This window comes from Triturus cristatus, chromosome 9 (assembly GCF_964204655.1).
Source record: "Triturus cristatus chromosome 9, aTriCri1.1, whole genome shotgun sequence".
Lineage (NCBI taxonomy): Eukaryota > Metazoa > Chordata > Amphibia > Caudata > Salamandridae > Triturus > Triturus cristatus.
This window is the reverse complement of record NC_140592.1, coordinates 300,815,385-300,836,661: the sequence shown is the minus strand read 5'-3', so window position 1 is coordinate 300,836,661 and position 21,277 is coordinate 300,815,385. Positions and strand designations below refer to the sequence as shown.

General features: G+C 45.2%; 1 protein-coding gene across 1 annotated transcript in view; it reads right to left on the bottom strand.

The window, feature by feature from the left end:
* The window catches only part of LOC146797775 (protein Smaug homolog 2-like), an 898,446-nt gene that overhangs the window by 817,517 nt on the left and 59,652 nt on the right, over positions 1 to 21,277 (bottom strand). The window contains exon 3 of the mRNA XM_085627650.1: positions 11,865 to 11,974. Within this exon, the coding sequence (XP_085483776.1) occupies positions 11,865 to 11,974 (110 nt within the window). The remainder of the gene's footprint in view (positions 1 to 11,864; positions 11,975 to 21,277) is intronic.

Genomic DNA, 21,277 nt, shown 5'->3' with positions numbered 1-21,277 from the left:
ATGCTCAGCATGGGAAAGACATGTCTCCAAGATTTCCAGTTTTAAAAAACAGTGTCCAATGTCGAACACCCCTCTCTTAACGTTCAATATCATTCAGAAGGAGATCTTAGTCCTATTCAAGTTGTTCTGGGTCATTCCAGCTTATGTACCCTTCATCACCTGAACAAGATGCCAGTCTTTCGCCAATCTGTTCCATTATTCCACCTTCTGATAATCAGGTTTCTTTGCGACTTCTAAATATTTCGCCCGTGCAACAGAAGTCAAGAGCGACCTCAATGTCACCAATTCGTAAATGGAAAGCTCCATCACCTATAAAAACTCCACAAGACCTTGGTCTCCCAGTCGCTCATTATAAAATCAACTCCATCACGAATAGGATCAAAAGATTAATCCTCTTCATATACGCCAATATCTCCGCCCCGCTCTCCGTCTGGATCTTCACTGTTGATATTATCACCTTTCAAGACGCTCAAGTCAGTGGAGCATCTAAACTCAACATCCAAGTAGATGCTCCTCAGCCATCAGTATCTGTAATACCGCAGACTCTGCAACCTAGAGCTACACCGAGGCCTCTTTTACCTCTTCTTCCAGGCCTTATAGAAATTGTTGAGGAAAAATTTGACTCCGGCTACAGTAAAATCTGCAACTAAGGCAGCCGAAGACATACAAACTTATGTCTCAAGAACCAGATTTACTCAAAAGTGATCCTAAACCAGATTCCATAATTGTCAAAGCAATGCGCAGAAAACATGCTTCTGCTCTAGAGACCACAGCCCGACCTGACTAAGAAAGCATAAGGATGGATTCTATTAGAAAGAAAATTGTGGTACAGTATCTACACATTTACGCAATGCTAATTCAGAAGCATTATTGGGCAGCTATCATTGGCAGATTTGGGAAGGAATGAAACCTTTCATATCTGATCTACCAGATCACAAATCATCCCAAAATCAGTCCATCAGCGCCACAGTCTGCTCAGTTGAACTTTTGGCCACTGCTTTTTCCCGTGGCACTTCTCTAAGGCGTACATCTTGGTTAAGACTTTCATCTTAAAAACCAGATGCCCAAATAAAGATTGCCAACTTGCCTTTCTCCAGATCCTCTCTCTTCGAACAACACACTGAAGAGGAAATGCTGCACATGAAAAACAAAGCTAAAAAGCTTAAATCAGTGGGTCTAGAAGAACAGAAGACATTTTTCAAGCAGTTTAAAGCTAGGGGCAAAAGACATTTTTACCATAGGGTTCAAACCTCTAGGTGGCCCTACCAATACTAACATCAACAGACAACGTCAAAGGTCTTTCCAAAACAGATAACAAAGATTATCTTCTCCACACAAGCCCTCACAGACCAAGGGAAAAAGTTCTCAATCGAAGCAATGAGTATCACAAACACCCCCCCCCCCCCCCCCGGTTACCCACTCAGGTGGAGGGGAGAGGTAAAGTTATTTGGAAGAGTGGACAAACATTACAACAAACAAGTGGGTCCTAAATATTATGCAGAAGGGCTACGCACTTTTCTTCACCAGTGCTCCATCACCAGCCCCTCGACAACAAACCATGACAGCCCATTTGCGTAACCTCAAACAGGAAACACCCATCGTACTACACAAAAATGCCATGGAAGTAGTCCCAACAACATCAAAGAAACAGGTTTATTCGAGATACTTCCTGGTCAAGAAGAAAAAAAAAATACCTAAACCAATTTCGGCCAATTCTGGACCTCCAGTTTCCCAACAAATGTATAAAAAGAGATATTCAGAATGCTTTCAAAGCACCAAAGTTTCCTGCACTTGAGGAAAAATTATTGGCTCTGAGCAGCAGATCTGCAGGACATGTAATTTCACATTCCCATACTACCACGTCACAGACACTTTCTCAGGTTTGTAGTGGGTTCACACCATTATCAGTATACGGTACTCCCCTCTGGTCTGAAATTAGCTCCACAAACCTTTTCCAAGAGCATGACCGTGGTTGTGGCCCAACTGAGAAAACAAGGTATTTTTGTATATCGATACCTGGATGACTGGCTCATCAGAGAAGACTCTTTTCACAAAGCAAAGGGGGACTACGCAACAACATCTCTCCTGGCAAAACTCCAGGTCCATGCACAGAAGTCCATCGCAACTCCGGTTCAGTACCTCACTTTTCTAGGAGCTACCCTAGACACTCAAAAATAAAGCATGCCTCCTTTGTAGGAGAGAGAGTTTAAATTAAAACAAAATGTTCTCAAATTCTGCAGGGGACCAGGCCAATGGTTCGCAAGCTAGCATCTCTTCTAGGATCAAAGGGGCCCTCCAACAATATAGAACTGATTGCACGCCTGTATATGAGACCTCTACAAACATGTCTGGCAGATCATTGATCTCAAAGGACAGTCCTTCGAGAAGATCATATTCTCCGGACAACCAGTGCACCTCAATCCCTCTCATGGTGGGCCAAATCGCACCATCTGCTGAAGGGGTTCCCTTTCAGAAAACAGCATCTCAGATGATTATCAGAGATGCATCATTAACAGGATGGAGTGCTCACATAAACGATCTAACAATCCAAGGTCTGTGGTGCCAAAAATAAAAGAAATTAGTATATCTGCTTGAAATAAAATCGGTTCTACTGGCCGTCAAAGCTTTTCTTCCATCTCTATAATTAAAAGGGCCTGATGATTCAAACAGACACCACCACAATGTTTTAAATCAATGTGAGAAAGTGGCTCTGTATATACTGTTCCCAAATAGGTACAGGGTGTACAAAATTCAACTATTGCTCGAATTTGGCTCCGCATTCAACGCAACGTGGATGAATTAAACCCATCCATTTATTAACGTAGGATGTGACTCATCTGTGAAAAAGTGGCTCTATATATACTGTTCCCAAATAGGTACAGGGTGTACAGAGTCCACAGTCCCCAGAGGCTTGGCAGAGGCTAAAGTTAGATATAACCTTACTCTCTAAAGTGGTAGCTTGGTCGAGCAGTAAGGCAGTATCAGAGGACAGTGTAAAGCAATTGTTGTACACAGTCAGCAAATGGTCTCACACACTCAATAACTGAACTCTAGGCCAATGGTTTATATATACAAAAATATATGCTTGTTTTATTTTAGAACCAACAACTGGATTTAAAATATACTTTCTCAGAATGAGATGCTTCATATAAATACTTTTGCAATATGCAATTGACTTTTGTAAACAGTTACAAGTGGTTGCAATAGGCAACACTATTTTAAACACAATAATGCATTGAGTTCAATGGAAGTTTCATGTTATTTGCCACAGATTACTTTTAGGATTACTTTTGGAATTCCAGGGCTAGATCCTAGATTCAGTCCTGGGTCAGTACTTGGAATCAAGTGATAAAAGTCGACTTAATTACTGTGATGATTTTTAGACAATATTTGCCATTTTAAAAGTTGATACTTAGAAAATATTTCATAGAAAACAGTCAATGATTCCCTATGGCCGACAATTCAAGTTACAGGTATAGTATGGTCTTGTTACTTTTGTAATCCAGTACTGGGTGCTTAGACTCAGTACTGGGACCTTTATCCAAAACGGGTAAGTAATTACGTTTTCAGATATTATACAATTTTTAAAGAATATATAAACATTGCAGAAATTGACACTTAGAAGAAATTTCACAGAAAAACAGTCAATGATTTCCTATGGAAGAAAATTGGGTTACTGGTAAGTACAGTAGTAAGTCGTTTTCAGAGTCAGTACTGGGTACCAAGATCTAGCACTGAGAACTCACCTAAGAGCAGGTGAGTATTTTCGTTTGTTACTCGGCTGATTTTTGGTGAATATTTTTAGTTTTGAAATGTCCACACGTAGAAGAAATTTCAGGAAAAAGCCAGTCAATGGTACCCTATGAAGAAAATTGAGTTATCGGTTTAAAGGTAAGTACTCGACTGGCAGAGTTGAGGTTCTGGGCATAGACTCGGGGGTCCCCCAGGGTCAGGTAGGTACAGTTGGTTCACTCCCAGCGGCACTAGGGCAGCCGGGTGCAGAGAGAGTTAGGCCCAATGTTATCCTATGAGGGATAGGGGGGACTTGGATGGTGGCTGCTGACTAGCAGGCCTAGCGGCAGTGGGAGATGGGCTCCTGGTCACTTACTCGGGGCAAGTGGGGAAGTAGATAGGTGTAGAGGTTGCACTGCCAGGGCCACTCGGGCGGCTGGGTGCAGGGTGCTTTTGAGCCTTCGGGCGCTCAATTGATTTCAATGGGAAATCTACCGTTTAGAAAAAGACTGCAAGCTTGGGGACGAGGATTCTTCAGGTGCCACCACCCCTTCGAGAGGTAAGTTGGGTAGTTGGAGGATAGGTAGGTACCCCGGGATTGGGCACAGGGGGCCGTGGGGTGTAGGGGTGCCTTTTGGTGTCGGGAAATCTTACCCTCTGTTGATCGCGGTTGGGGAGCACCTTGTTCTGAGGCTGCAGGCTTCTTCAGAAGTGTCGAGGGAGGTCCTTGGGTGCCGGACTCTGGGTCACAGTCGCCGTGGGGTCGTCCTAGTGGTCTTTGTTCACTACGGCACAGGCCAGGCATGGCTGGTGCAGAGTGTGCTGGGTTCGCGGTTCCGGGCTGCTGCCAGGGATTGGAAGTAGATTTTGAGTAGAGCCTCTACTCATGGGAGTCCCAGGGTTTTAGAGTCAAAAGGTAGCCAGGTCCTCCGGGGTTTGTGAGGTTGCTGGCCACAAGAGATGCCGGGTTGGAGCAGGAGCAGGTTCGAGGGTCGACAGGCCGGTAGGGCTGGGGCTAAAGCAGTTTGTGTCTTCCTCTTCTTAGCAGCTGCAGGACAGGTCTTTTTTCTTCTAGCTCTTCGGATTTTGGAATCTGGAATCTGGGGAAGGAAGGTTCAGGGTGCCCCTAAATACTAGATTTAGGGGCGTTACAGGTAGGTGAAGGGCAGGGACCAATGGGTCCCTGTCCTGGGGTGGGTACACCCCCTATCCTGCCTCTCTCCTGTGGGAGGGGGGCAGTAGCCTAGTCCTGATAGGGTAGGGATCCCCATCTTCAAGATGGCGAGAGCCCGGAGATGTGCTTCACCTCACCTCCCCCACTTGAGGGGTGGGGTTGGCAGACTGGCACATTCCCTGTCCTTATTTGGGGTTTCCGGCCAAGCTTCCCGCCAGAGTGGGGGGTTGCTGTGGCCTGGGGAAGCTCACAGAGGCGGCATGCCTTTAAAGCTTCTCCCTGCCCATCCTGGGGGAGGAGATTTAGCACCTCACCCAGGATGTGCATTGTTGCAGGCCCAGGAGAGCAGGGGCTCTCCTACCCAGGGGTCAAGCAACATGTCTGCTGTGTGGCAGCCTAGGCAGCCTCAGAACAGACATGGATTGTAGGTTAGGTTTTAGGGGGCATCTCTAAGATGCCCTCTGGGGTGCTTGGTACATTAAATCCCACACTGGCATCAGTGTGGGTTTAGTGTGCTGAGAAGTTTGATACCAAACTTCAGTCTTCAGTGTTGCCATTATGGTGCTGTGGAGTTCGCGTTTGACAAGCTCCCAGCACCATGTACTCTTAAATGGTAGCACTGCACTTACAGTGCCCAGGAATGGGCCTGGGTACTGTAGGGGCACAGGGCTCCTGCTCCTGTGGCCACACCATTGGCATAGGACACCCAGCTAGAGGGGTGGCTGATGTATGCCATGGCAGTGTAGGTGATGGGCATGGCACACAGGGATGTGTGCCATGTCGACTCTTTGTTTTGTCTTGCACCCAGACACCCAGCCTGCAAGGGCAGTGTGTGTGTAAGGGTACAGGGCCTCTAAGGGTAGTACAATGAGTGGAGCCCTTAGAGGCCTTCCCTGGTCACAGGGCCCTGGGTACCTAGGGTACCATTTACCAGGGGCTGAAATGTGGCCAGGGTTTGCCAATTTGGGTTTTGTGTGTTTAGGGAAGGAACATAGGCCCTGGGCACCTGATTGGCAGGAGTCCAGGGCACACTCAGTCAAAGTACATTCAGCAATTCAGCAAAAAATGGGGGCATACCATGCAAGAAAGATGGCACTCACAATCAACAAACAGGGTGGAACAAGGCCCAGACATCTATCTTGCCAAACTCAAACACTGTGGCATTGATCCTAGAGAGGGGGCTCTCCATTGCAGCATTTCTCATCCCAGGAGTTCTAAAAGTGGAAGCAGATTTCCTCAGCAGTTTCCACAAAGAAAACCAAGAGTGGGTCCTCAACAACTAAGTTGTGGAATCCATCTCTCAACAATGGGGTACTCAGTTAGATCCGTTTGCAACCATCCAAAACTCAAAATGCAGAGACTGTGTCCAGGGCTCTCGAACTGAGGTCCCTGGGCAAAGCTCTTGATAGACTGGTTGATTCCATTCATGTACGCCTTTCCACCGATTCCACGTGTGATCTAAAAACTACTGAGATCACACATCACAATGATCCTCAAAGCTCTGGACTGACAAAGACAATGGTGGTATGCGGATCTTCTCCACTTGTCCATACCCACCACAAGCGTCTCCTGCTTAGACCAGACCTTCTCTCCAAAAATCAAGGCAGAATTCTTCACCCCATGATCCAATTATTGAATTTGGCAGCATGGTTCTTGAGATCACCCAGTATGGACACCTAAATCTTCCAGAAGATCGCATGAGCATTTTGAAAGATGCGTCTTTCTACAAGGGCTTGCTACGCTTTTAAGTGGAAAAGCTTCTGTATATGGTGCCGTGCGAAGAACTATGATCCCATCATAGTACAGGAAGATATCCATCTACCTTATTAACTACATCTAGCTAAGTAAGGCCTGCCACTGTCCTCATATATAAAAGTTAACCTGGCGGCTATCACTGCATATCGTAAATCTCTGATGCAAGAGTTGTTTTACAAGATTCTAGTTGTTAAAGACTTTCTAGAGGTTTTTTCTTCACACAGAAAGTCTTCTTCTTGGGAATTGATTATAGTGCTGTCTAAATTAATGGGTCCGTCCTTCGAACCCATCCATGAAGCATCGCTACAACAGTAATCATGTAAAAGAGCCTTTTTGATTGCAACTACCTCAGCTCGTAGGGTCAGTAAATTGTAGGCTCTATCTTCCGTGGAACCCTTTACCGTTTTCCACAATAGGGTTCTTTTACGTACACATCCATAATTCTTGCCTAAGGTAGTTTCGGAGTTCCACCTCAATCAACCTGTCACTCTACCTACCTTTTTCCAAATCTTATTTCTGCAGCATAAAGAGGATTACATTCTCCTTGTCTTAGAAGAGTCCTTTGTTTCTACTTAGATAGATCAAAATCTTTTAGAACATTTTCCCATCTGTACATAAATTATGGGGCTATGAGACAAGGTTTAGTGACCTTTAATCAATCTAGGTGGATAGCTTCATGCATTACACTATGTTATAAGATTGATAGCAAGGTCTTGATCAGGCAAACCTAGACTTCACTCAAGAGGAAAAGCTGCTACCACAGCTTGGATGAGGCAAGTCCCTATTCAGGACATTTGCAGGGCAGCAACTTGGAGCTCTTTGCACTCATTCACAAAACATTACTGTTTAGAACCGGATACTCAAGCCAACTCCAAGTTTGGACAAGAGACTTTAAGAAACCTCTTCAAATGAGCTTTTATTGTCCTTCTGCTCTACTTTACTGATTGCCATGACAGCCTCCCTAATACGAGCTTCACTGTCGCAGGACATGGAGAGAGACAGAGAGACATATTTACCCGACAGCTACTATATGGAGTTTGATTAACTTGCTATTCTATTCAAGGTTTTTGACCATCAATGAAGATCCTACGATGCAGAAGGAAAAGTTACATACCTGTAGGTATAGTTCTGCATTGTAGGAATCTTCATTGAAGTCAAACGCCCTCCCCGGCTGTCTTGTTATCCTGTACTTCCCGTAAAACATAACCGTCTCACATTAACTGCCACTGCAGTGCACTGTGGGAAAGGGTCACGCTAGGATTCTTAAAGGTACAGGTCACATTTTGTGCGGTCTAGTGTTAGCCTATCAGCCTGCCTTTTACTTTGCATTCTTATATCTCCAGGCACAGATCTCTTTTCCTATGACAAAGTGTTGTAAGTGTTGCAAACCATGTCTCCAGCAGTTCCTATCAACATGCTCCAGGAAAATATAACTGACAGTCTACAATATAAATGAATGGAAAATGACTGATTGACACTATACAGATCCTTTTCCTGGATTCTCTAGGTGTTGAAGGTGTTCCAGGGCAATGCAGGCAGAACAGAATAATTTAAGGTTTAGGACTTCAATCAAGATACCTACGATGCAAAACTATTCCTACAGGCATGTCATTTTTCCTTCTCAATCACTTTGCCTCATCTGGGACAGTAGCTGGCACTGCAGCCGAGGCCACAATTGCAGTCATTCCCTAAGAACTTCAAACCGTTCTTGTGATAAACACGGATACCAAAATCTATCCTAAAATACTAGCTATACGTCTAGCACTCTTTTCCATTATGTTAATCCAGGTTTCTCAAATAGGTTTGTGAAGGGTAGATTAGCTAGCGATAACATTCCTACGTTCTGTCATATAATTGAAAAAGCATCCCTACCTCACTGCAACAGCAGCTATAGCGCTGGCTTCTAAGAAGACTTTTGACAAGGTCTTGTAGCCTTACCTGGAGACTGCCTAATATAGATACAATCTAGGCAACCTTTACATCAAAATGACCATGTCCCTTTATGCTAATCCTACATCGAGAATCACAATCAAAGGCGTCACATAAACACCTTCAGTTTTAACATAAGGCGCCCACCAAGGCTGCCCACACTCCCCTCTTGTTTCTCCCAGCCACAAATCCACTGTTAATGTTAAACAAAGCAACGAAATTACAGGCCTACACTTAGGGAATATGGTTTTCAAAACTGCAGTGTACACAGACAATATAATGATCTTTACAGAAGCTTCTGACAATGCCATACCTTCCATTGTAAATATTAATAGTGTTTTTTTTCCAACTATTCCTTAAATAAGGACAAAACTGAAGTTTTAACCCTTCATATTCACTGCCAACCTTACTGCATCCTGGGTTTGTGCCAGCGTGAGTGCCCAGCCCGTGTCTTCCAGCCTCACAGTGGAGGAGAGCAGTTCTACAGGCGATTTTACACCGGATGACTGCTTTGTCCCATATTAACCTTTTCCACTCATTTGTCCTGATTCATAGGTAACCGAGGAGCAGTCATTAACACTGAACCTAATCTGTTCACAGGTATCACTGCTGCAATTCACACCCTGCTCAATCCACCTGCAACCTTTTGAAGGTAATTATTTCCTGGGTGAGACATGTACCTGCCTGTTGAGCCTGATGCCACTGATCTGTCTCCCTGCCTTTCCTCCCCTCAACCTGCCAGGGGCCTGCCTTCTGTAGAATGGCTGAGGATGCCAGTGGATCAAAACATGATCTGAAGCTGAAAGACTGCGAAGTGCAGCGCATGCGCGAGGCAAGTCTTCTAGATACTGGAGCTAAACTAACTCCATTTTGATGCTCGGCATGCTGTTCTGCGCACTACACACGCTTCACGTGGTTAGGCAAAAAGGACCATGACTGCCGCAGAGACACATCTCCCAATCCCCTGTCCCAGACAATATGCCCTCCGTCACCGCAAGTCTCAAGTTGAGATTAGATGGCATCTACTTCAGACCCCCTGCCGGTCTGTAACCACACTCTCCTGAGAGATTCTCCCATCCTGCCCCAAATAAACTTAACAGGATTCTGTAAGTCATCATAGAGTCCAGGGAGGCCTTCAAGGCAAATTTGACTCCTTCGCTTATGACCTGACGATTCTCGGTGGGGGGGAAATCAACCAAGAATTGCAGAGAGTTATCTACCCACAACACTGCAAACAGACCCAATCTATCCTGGAACGATTGCGCAGAGCAGAAAGTAAGATTGACGATGCAGAGGAACGCTCCTGCTGTAACATTCATATTGAAGGCTTGCCAGAAGACGCGGAGTGGAATGATCCTGTTGCCTTCTTGGAAAGCTGTGTGAAGGAATATATCACCACCCATGCCCTCTCCCCAAATTTTGCGATAGAACAAACACATAGGGCCACCGTTAGAAGCCCACCTCTGGGTGCCCCACCCGGACCCCACGTTGCGAGACTACTGAACTACTCCAATCTGACTGCGGCACACGAGAACGGCACCTCCAGGAACAATGCAGAAGTGATGTTCTTCCCGAACCAAACCCTGGCGTTCCACCGCCAGAGATAATTGTTCAAGGTCAAGAAGAAATTGCAAGACACTGGACTCAAATATGCCCAATTATTTCCTGCTAAGCAGCAGATTACTGATGGCCAACCCACATACTTTTTCACACAGCCCAAGGAGGGATAGCGCTGGGTCGAAACCTTCAACAAGAAAGGGCTTAGTCGCGCATGGTCTCCCTTCCTGAGTGGACCAAATCTCAGCTACTGTACAGAGACTGCGTCACCAGAAGCTGAGGTGCGGAACTTCCACGCTCGCTCATATCTTAGAGAAGGAACGAGTGGTGTCCACTGTGGCCTCCTTGCAGGGACTGTTGGCAAATCACACCTGCTTTCCTCAGATTCTAATGTTTCAGGAGTCTATCAGATGTCCGATAGACCTGGCTCACTGACACCTCCGATTTCATTGCACAATCTATCCAGGATCTATATATTTGGAATGCGTCTGTTAGGAACCTCATGTCTTAAAGTCTTATGACACGGACTACATGGAGCCCCTCCTGGCATTATTTGCATGCTCTGATTAGTCTTTTTGTTTTGTTTTCTGGCGCTTCCTCTGGGGCCACTGGAGCAACTGTCCCATAACCCACTGTCCTGTGACCTGATCCCAGGTTCTACACTGGCTCCTCAGTGGGTTTGGAACTCCTTACAAAGGCCACACAACTTTAATTGTTCCATTAGCGTAAATGCCTTAAGACTGAAGCGAGCACAGTCTGTGGGCAAAGGGCACACTGTTTCTAGAGCATGGTGGGCGTGGCCGGAAGTTGTGCCCAATGAGAATATTGGGCAAGGAACCTGGACTAACTGTGCACAAAGGCCACAACACTTAGTTATTGTATCGGTCACGGGAAAAGTACATTTTATGTAGCTAAAAACACTGGCACCAATTAAAGTTGTACACAACTTCACAAAAAACTTAATTAAATTGTATTCAATCCTTTAATGTTTTATGCAGACTGATCATGGGAACCAACATATCGCTGTGTCCCACAGCCCGATTTCTCAATTTCAATCCCCATAGTGAGATCTGAGATGTACCACAGCAAAAAACACCACAGGACTAGACATCAAATTTCGTATGCATACAGAGCTTGTGTGTTTTTTCACAAGTTTCTAAATCACAGGCACATCTTCCGTGCAGACCAACTTCTTGCCACTAACACCGATCTTAGTTTTGCCAAACGTCATCACTGCAAGGTCAGGTGGTGAACAAAGTATTAAAACTAATTCACATCACTGACCTTGCAAACTTTTACACATTTTTTAAGAACACCTGCATTTGTGAAAATCACAGACAGAGGCTACAACAATATAATCAAACTTTAACATGACAAGTCATTCATTTTATGGCAAGCAAGAGAAAAACTTTACAAACTGTGTGCAAATTGAATTTGAAAAGCAAATATCAGTTTAAACATAACTTTAAAAATGCATGAAAAGTGCATCTCCCTCCATAATGTCTGATATCCCACAAGCATCTTTCAAGCAAAGCACAACCTACGACTCTTGAGGTCTGGTGCACCCAAGCACAGCAAGAGGACGTCTAAAAGATGGAGGAGGCAATGGCAGACCAAACACTTTTTTACTGCATATAGTATCTGACAAAAAGAAATAAATGAATTTGTAACTTGCATGTTGGTTAATGCTGTGTCTTCCAAGTGAATCCTGGCTCACCTGAGACTCCAGGTGCTTCTCCGTAAGAGTCATCATCTCTTCATATGTCATCTGGGAGAAGAGAGAGGCATACTTGTGCAAACGCAGGCTCTTCAGCCATGAGGGAACATCTGACAGGAGACACAAGTGTTTTAGGAACAATGAACATAAGCACAGCATTAGATTATCACTAGATTGCTCAGCTTTTAGTAGGCACAATGCTACTCCACAATGATCAGTAATCTCAGGGGGCTATGGCAAAACTATACCAAACATTTTAGTGTTAATGCATGTAACATGTACACGTGATAATACAAAACTATCAGTGGCCCCAGATTTGCGTGGAGCACACAATGTGCCCCAAAAAAATAGACAAGACATTCAGTAGCAAATCACTGCTTTTGCCTTTCGCCTTCCTGATTGAAGCTTTCGATGTCGAGACCCCCATTGTCAGAAAATTGGAGACCACTACTTCTCAGCAAAATGTTATTCCTAAACACTGTGGAAAATTGGATGAAAAAAATCTTGTTTCAATTTGCGTCCAGTAAAGGATTTTACAAACCTACCTGTGCATTAAGGTATCAGTTTGTAAAATTTGTAAAATTCAGATTGGGTCGCAATCCAACACACCTCATATATACTGATGCGGTAAATCGCAAACTGGGACATGGTGCCCTGCTATGTCCACGACGCTGCATTTAAAAGTAATGAAATAAAGCTTGGAGTTGGCGGTTGTCCGCTAGACAACCGCCTACTACCCAACAAACTTTTTTCTTTTTTTCTTTTTAACATTCAGAAAGGGGAAGGAGTCCCAAGTGGACCCCCTTCCTTCTGTGAACACCTTACCACCCCAATTTAGGAACCAACAACTTTTCAATGTTTTGCCACCAGATGTTGGTCTCAAAACATGTGTACATTTTATTCCAAATAGTTATTTGGAAGCAACACCTGCAACTCACCACTTAAAAACAGTGAGTCGGTTTGGAATCACAAAGACATGTTAGGAGTCTAAAAACGGACTCCTAAAAGTTATTAGTACATTCGAAAAACTGTTTTTCCTTCCACAGTGATTCGGTTTCAACCGTAAAAATATTAAGACCACCTGGCAAAATGTTAACTGCCATTGCCTTGCATCAATACTCGCTGAGAAAAGGGGATCATATTTACAAAATTAATTAAATTACAATGCCTAAGGTTCTAGAGCTCATTGCTTAAACATTACCGAGCTAGCAGGTGAAAATATAAAGCAAATGAAAAGAGCAAGGCGTAGTGCCAATAAGTACAAACAACAGAGCTTAGATAGAACAGTGATTTAATTTGCCCTTTCCACTGCCTTCGCAGAATAGGGTATAAATGGAAGACAAAAAACTATAACTGAAAATCCCAAACCTGGCATCATTTGTACACCGTAATATTTGTTAAATGCATGCAATGAAGCACTAGTGCCAGCTATACATATTTCCACAATTTTAACACACCTACTGAAAGAAGGAAAGCTGTTAATAGAGTCAAGAATGTCTACTATTGTAAAGCAAAAGGAAGGATCAATCTCTCACTTCTACTCTGACAATCGTTTCACAAAAACAGGTTTGCAGCTAAATCGCTGTTATTTAGGGAGAAAATGTCTCAGATACAATAGCTTATGAGTCAGACACGCCTCATCGACCATGATGCCTTTAGATTAAGATGCGCTAAGTCGCAAACGAAAGGTGAGGTTTCTACGGTTAAACAAGCATTGGCAAAGCCAATAGGTCTCGTTTATGCAAGAGCTACTGGCTTTGCCAATGGGTTTTAGCCATGTTGTACACCAGCGTGGCTCCTGCTCAGCAGGTCTCAAGTTATTGTTGCGGAGGGGCAGGGCAGACTGCGGAGTGGCTGTGCAGAGTGCAGTAAAGTGGAGTGGGATAGAGTAGTGTCGTAGAGCGGAGGGACATATAGTATCAGAGCGGAAGAGAGTAGAGCGAAGGGGAGTAGAGCAGAGGGACGTAGAGAATCAGAGCGGAGCTAGGAGTAGAGTATCGTAGAGCAGAGTTAGGAGTAGAGAGGAGGGGAGTGCAGTATCAGTAGAGTACCTTCTTAAAGTCAGACAACTTCACTCGCCTTCAGAAAAGGCACAATTGCCAAATTTACCCAAAGCAAAGGGTGTTTTCCCCTCACATGCCTAATCTAGACCAGTTAGGAGAAGGGTGTAAACAGCATCAGGAATTGCACTAGAAGTCAGTTTTACTACTACCACTTCTGCTGATTTTTGTCACAATATTTTGAACACGCAGGGCCACTCCTTGACTAACTACCCCTCATCATAGTTTAATGATCAAGTTACCTTCCGTAACTCCAAATCTGGCAGAGACTATATTTAGCTGCAGATTCCTTATCTTTGAATTTCCCAGGCATCAGACTGGATAAGGAAGATTTCTTTGAGCAGAACCCCTGCATGCCAGTGGGTGGCATGGATCGGATCCGTGTCCTTAGTTGGTGCCGGAAGGGTCATTGCGGTACCTTTATAAGTGCCACTCAGTTTCTTTTCACAACTTTCAATTCCAGAACCGCGGAGCCATGAACGACACTGACCACTGGTGTGTAAAACTAGGGCCCTTAAGGGGATCAACACTGTCCCTAGAAATCTAGTCACAGCAGGGAGGATGGATGGGTCGTTGAGGAATTTGTAGCTATAGTATCTACAGATAATGTGTTACCAAAGGTAAGCAACTTTTTCTTCTGATAGACACTTCTAGTCGACGATGCCTTACCTTTGAATAGATGCCCGAGCATTACCTTCTCTGGAGGTGGGTCTGCAGACCTATTTCACACTAGAAAGTCCTGCAGGACAGAACGGACAAAGTGCCCATCTCTACAGACCCGACTGTGCAGACAGTAATGTTTGGGGAACGTGGGCAGGAAAACCCATGCAAATCTCCATAAAAGGAACTTTGCGTGCGAACGCAGAGGTCGCACAATTAGCTATGGTGGAAAGAGCTTGCAAGCCTTCAGTAGGTTACTTCTTTGACCGTGCATAGCAGATTTTGAAGCAATAGGATGACCCATCTTGAGATAGTTCACTTCTACACAGCCCGAACTTTCTTTGCACCGAAATACCCCAAGAAGATTTGGTCGTCCACCCAGAACTCTAATGCGGTCACAGTAGAACCACAACACTCTTTTTGGGTCCAGACGGAGTCGCTCCTTCTTTAGAGAGCTGTGGAGAAATGTAAAAAGTAGGCAGGGAGATAGATTAGCCTGCATAAAATGGGGTGACAACTTCAATAGAAAGGAAGCCGCCTTATGCAAAGCACCAGTTTGTCAGGAAAGATTGATCAGTAAGGCAGCTTATATAATAAGGCTTAAAGCTTACTCACATTACAGGCAGATGTAATTGCCACAAGGAAGGCTGTTTTCAGAGTGAGAAGCATGAGGTGACAATTATGGAGAGGCTCGAAAGGAGCACACATTGAAAAGGTCAAGACCAGATTAAAGGCCCACTGAGGCATAATCAACTGTGAAGGAGGGAAGAGATGGGTAAGACCCTTTAGAAATCTATGTACAATAGGGGACTTAAACAATGAGGGTTGGTCAGGCAGCAGCAAAAAGTCAGAAAGAGCAAACAGATAGGTTGTACCTGATCTTGAGAACTCTAGGCAGGAAAGGTATAGGCGAAAAGGCGTACAGGAGGCCTGAGCTCCACTTGAGACTAAAAGAGTCTGAGCGAGAGCAGTGTTGGAAACTCCAGTGCGTAATAACTGCTGGCACTGCACCTTCAACAGAGGTGAACAAATCTAACCAAGGCTTTACTCACTGGTAAAAGAGACCTTGAGCCACCTCTGGGTGGAGACGCCATTCGTGATCCGCTAGGCATCTGAGACTGAGTTAGCCTGCCCTGGCATTCAGAGAGCCCACCAGGTGCTGAACCACCAGGGATATGCATTACCATTCCAGCAATATACAGAGGCGCAGGGTCTCTTCACAAAGTGTCCACTACCCCACCTCACCCTCTGTTGCAGTACCACATGGTGGTAGTGTTGTCCATTAACACCTGCACTAGCCTTACCTTGGAGGGTATAAAGGCTTTCAATGCCAGCATGTTTATGTGCAGTCCAGATTTTGCTGGAAACCAGAGTCCTCTGACCTACACTCTGCTGATGCTGCGCCCACTGGAACTTAAAGTTCCACTGCAGAGCCTGCATATGCCAGCGGGCATGTGTCACAAGCAGGATGCAGTAGGCCATGACGCACACCAACCTCACTCAGTCACACCGAAACCCAAGATCGAGGCTGAAACATTGGTATTAAAGCCAGAGTATCTTGGACTCACCGCTCAATACGATAAGTCCAAAATTGCACTGCATCCAGAACTGCTCCTATGAAAGGGAGAGTCTGAGAGGGAATCAGATGCGACTTCGGCATGTTTATAGTGAACACCAGCGAGTGCAGGAGGTTTGCCGTAGTCTGGAGGTGGGAGACAACAGCCTGGAGCAAGTCAGTCTTCAACCACCACTTGTCAAGAAGGAGGAAGACTGGCACCCCTGATATCTGCAGATGAGCTGCAACCACACACATTTCCTTGGTGAACACCAGAGGGGCACTGGTAAGGCTAAAGTGAAGCACAATGAACTGAAAATGTTAGTGTCCTACAGTAAACCACAGATCGCACCAGTGGGGAGGCAGGATAGGAATGTGGAACTAGGCATTATGCAAGTACAGCACTTACATCTAGTCTCCAGGCTAGACCTGAGCCAACGTGAGCATTTTGAACTTGTCCTTTTTGAGTAAGATTGAGGACCCGTAGATCCAGAATAGGACAAAGGCCTTTATCCCTTTTGGGAACCAGAAAGTAGTGTGAATAGCAACCACAGACAACTTTTCGCACAGGAACTCTATCGCTCCCTTGGCCAATAGAGTCATGACTTCTGCGGAGAGACAGATGATCCGATCAGTCAAAAGAACTAATGGAGAGCAGAGAGGTACTATTTATCACAAGTAGTGGAGAGGAATACGTCCTCCTTTAGTCTATAGTCTTTATACCACAAAGATCCACCCTCAAACAGTTTTCAAAGGCCGTGTCCTCCCAGGTTGGGTATGCTTCGTACAATGGTAGGAAAAACGCACTGTTTTTAAATACCCCTCACACACCAAAAGGGCCCTTGGTGTCATGCTTCATCATAGGGGTCTTCCCGCCCCTCTACAGGACGGGGCGTGCTACGACCTACGAATACGCGGGAGCACTGTTGTTGTGAGACGACTATGTGTCGTGTAGGAGTGTGAGTGGAAGGGTCAGGAGTGAATGGGAGGGCGAGGTTAAAAACATACCTGGCTCGTCTGTTAAAAAAGAATTTTTTAGGGACCGCTCCCTCAAAGTTTTAGGATTCATGGCACGGCAATCGGTCTCGACTTTGACTCATGGTTGCACTCCAAACACCACAGTCACCAACATCGGCCAATGAGGCTCTGCAGGTTTTGAATCCTGTCTTCCTAGATGACATTTCTAACAATACCACACAAATCCTCAAAAACTCAACAAACCATCGAAAAAATTAAGTCAATGACTGAGAGGTAGCTCTTATCTTATGCTTTGCATACTCCTGCCATCTAGTGTTGGGTCCGGATGTTTGCAAGTTGTTTTCCTTCGAAGAAGTCTTTCCCAGTCACGAGGTAAGGTGGTGACTCCTTTCGTTGATAGTGCGCATGGGCATCAACTGCATTGCAGGGAAAACTGAGTAGTATAGAGATGGCCATGCGTATGTAATGTAAATAATGAGAACTGGAACAACTACTGGTGCCTGTGGAAGGGGGGGGGAGGGGGGGGGGGGGGTCGCCTGTTAATCTACAGCTCTACATGCCAAGAACAGATGCTTACTGGTTAAGTAACATAATCCGTACGAGGCATATGTGCTGTAGATACACATGCTTTGCACAGACTATATAGCAGGATTCTCCCAAAGCGGTGGCTAACTGGTAAGTGTTGCCGTTGCCATTGTTTCAAAAAGTGTCTTTAGCATTGCTTGTCCTACACTGGCTTGTTGGCGTGCTAGCACATCTACACAATAGTGCTTGGTAAATGTGTGGTGTGGACCATGTTGCGGCTTTACAAAGGTCAGTTATAGGACCGTCGCCTAAAAAGGTCATAGATGCTCCTATTTTAAAAGTGGAATGAGCTCTAGGAAGTATAAAGTCCTTTTAGCTTTAGCATAGCAGGTTATAATGCATTTTACAATCCATCTTGAAATATCAGATTTAGAGATAGGATTGCCTTTGTGAGGTGTAGCACATGCAACACAGTTGTTTTGTATTCCGAAAAACCTTTGCCCTTTCAGTATAGAACGCTCTTCTGACATCAATTGTGTGAAGAGCTCTTTCTGCTGCAGAATCAGGTTGAGGGAGGAACACAAGTAACTCAACTGATTGGTTAATATGAAAAGCAGAACTCACTTTTGGAAGGAACTTTGGGTTGGTGCGAAGAACTACTCAATCTTTATGAAGCTGAAAAGTTAATGCTTGCAGCTCACCAACTCTCCTTAATGAAGTGTTAGCAATGAAGAAGGCAACCTTCCATGAGAGAAACTGTAATGGACAATTGTGTAATGGCTCAAAAGGTGGACCCGTGAATCTTGTAAGCATAGTGTTCAGATTCCAAACTGGTGTAGGAGGTACCCTGGATGGTATTACTCTTTTAAGGCTCTCCATAAAGGCTTTAATTGCTGGACCGTTGAACAAAGATGAATGTTGTCTGTTTTGCAAATATGCGGCTACTGCCACACGATGCAATCGAATGGATGTGTAGGCTAGATGCAAAAGGAAACAAACAATATTTTGAATAGAGGCATCTACCGGATCATTATTGTATACAACATATCTTTTCTATTTTGCTGCATAACATGCTCTGGTGGTAGGCTTTCTTGCTTCCTTAAGAATAGTCATACAATCAGGTGGAAATAATTAAAAGTATCCAAACTGACTTCAGGAGACAAATTGCTAGATTGAGCTCTTTGGGGTTTGGGTGTCCGATTTCTCCATGGTTCTAAATGAGAACTGTGAAATGGAGGTGCAGCTTTTAATGTGGAACCACTGATCGTTCCAGGAGTGTGGTGAAGCACGGTTGACGGCCCATGCGGGAGCCACTAAAATCAGTTTGAGGGATGTTTTCTTGAGCCTCCAAACCAGAAATGGAAGGAGAAGGAGAGGCGGAAAAGAGTAGGCAAATATCCTTGACCAATTTATCCATAGGGTATTGCCTTTGCATAGAGGGTGTGGGAACCTGGAGGCGAAGTTTGGGCATTTTGAGTTGTTTACTGTGGCACACAGATCTATTTGTGGAAATCCCCATTGTTGAAAGTATGGAAGGAAAACTTGGGGGTGAAGTACCCACTCGTGTATTTGTTGCCGCATCCTGCGGAGGTCGGAAATTTAATTGTTGACTCCTGGGAGGTGTTCTGCCAGAAGATGAATTGATAGATTGCCCAACGCCAAATGGTCTGAGAGAGGCGTGACAGTCGCAGTGTCTCCTCCCCCTCCTGTCTTTGTACATATCTACAACGAAAAAAAAGTGTCCCTATTAGGAAAGGCCTACTGAATTATCCTATTGTGCAAATGTCTGATATACACAGATTGTTAGTTATTTCGTAAACGAGATTTTAACAAGGAGTCTACATACAGTAGCTTGTATATGCACTGAATATGATATGAAATACTTGTCAGTAAAATCACAAATATTTATTGTTAATGAACATTAAAAATATCCTTCCCTCCCAGAGTGGGTTACAATCTTTTAATAAAATTCAATTTATCACAAAAAAAACAAATCCTTGTGAATACATATCACAAAAAAAGTCGACGCGGCGTTTCGGTGATTTCACCTTCTTCAGGACTAAAAACAGTTTGATCAAATCTCAATTTTCTTGAAATGGAAGGGGTGGACGTTTTAATAGACTGTCCAAATGGAATAACCCTTCACGATAGAGGTATCTATTGTCGAATAAGCCTTGTTTTCAATTGAATTTAAAAATTATGTTTATGTCCGTAAGAGCCACCGTGGATATACTCGTATTTTCAAGAGAGGCCCACTTTAACAATTTCGGGGATAGTGACTCTAGGGCAACCCGGAGTTCAAAGGCGTGTAAATTCTTTTCATTTCTTCAGCTCTAGTCGTTAGATAAGAAATTTATATAAGACAGGTCATAGACAGTGGATTTTCTCAATTAATCACTTTCCTGTGCTCGATCCTCGTCAAGTCGAAACGGCCTCCCTGCTCTTACGGACTCTTACGGACTCCTCGGAGTCTGGCTTTGCAGATGCGCTAGGTTTCAGCGAGGGCGAGGTCAGCGGAGCAGACGTTTCTCTGGGGTACGTGGAAGGAGACTTTCGTTGAGGTGTTGAGGTATTTGGGTCCGGTGTTGTGGATTTGTAGGCGTGCATGAATAGCTTGTGTTACATATTAGGCCTTACAGCTGGCAGGAGCGGGCGCCATGCGCATGTATGCTGCTGCCAATAACAGGACGCTCACACCATGTCAGTGTTTGGGCGTGGACTGCCTAGCGCAGCTCCACCCACCTTTATTTGACTACGCGCTCCGCCTTCCGGCGTGAGCGCAGGGGTAGAACATTTCCGGGGCGGACGCCAGCAACAAACTAGACCGCTAACGGTCACATCCCATCCCAACTCAGTCCTTGACTGTTCCGCTCAAGTCTCACAGCTCACTCACTAGGCAGGCAAAGTCCTTAAGGCGAGTGCTCGGATGGAGATTGTCTCTCAGAGCATACCTGGGCTGGCCACGGCTGGAGCTGCAGTCCAGGGTTGGTACGCTGGGCGAGGTAGGCGTTTCTGGAGGCTCTTGGGTTGCCTCCGGAGCCCTCAGCGGCAAGGCTGGTTCAGGATGGCAGTCTTCTGCTTCTCTGGATTCTGCTTGGCTGGCTCCTGGTTCTTCGGGGTCGTCGGTCGCTTAGGTGCAGTGGCCGGGGTTGACCATTTGCTTGAACCATGAGATGTTACGAGTCACAGTCTCCCCTTCTTTGTCGACTGTCTCCATGGTTCCCTTCAAGTCGATCACTGTCCAGTACCCATGTTCATAGCGAGTCCAGAATTTCCCTCCAGGCCTCTGGTCCCTCATGATGACTGTATTCCCCTCGATGCAGTTGACGAGACACGGCTCTCCGGGATCGGCTGGCGGTGCCTTTACGTTTCTCCCTTCTCCTGAAGGCGCCGTTTTCGTCAAAGGGAGGGGATGTCCACCACGGGGCGGTAGGGAGGACATCTCGGCGGGTGCCATTGAACATTAGCGCCCAAGGTGCTTGGAGCTCTGAGGGGTGCCCCGGTATTCCCGCAACAACTTCTGTGGGTGCTGTTCCGGGTCGGCGAGCTCAGGTACTGCAATGCGAAGAGCTTTATTGATGGTCCTCATAAAGCGTTCAATTTCGCCGTTGGCTTGGGTGATCAGTCTGTCGGAT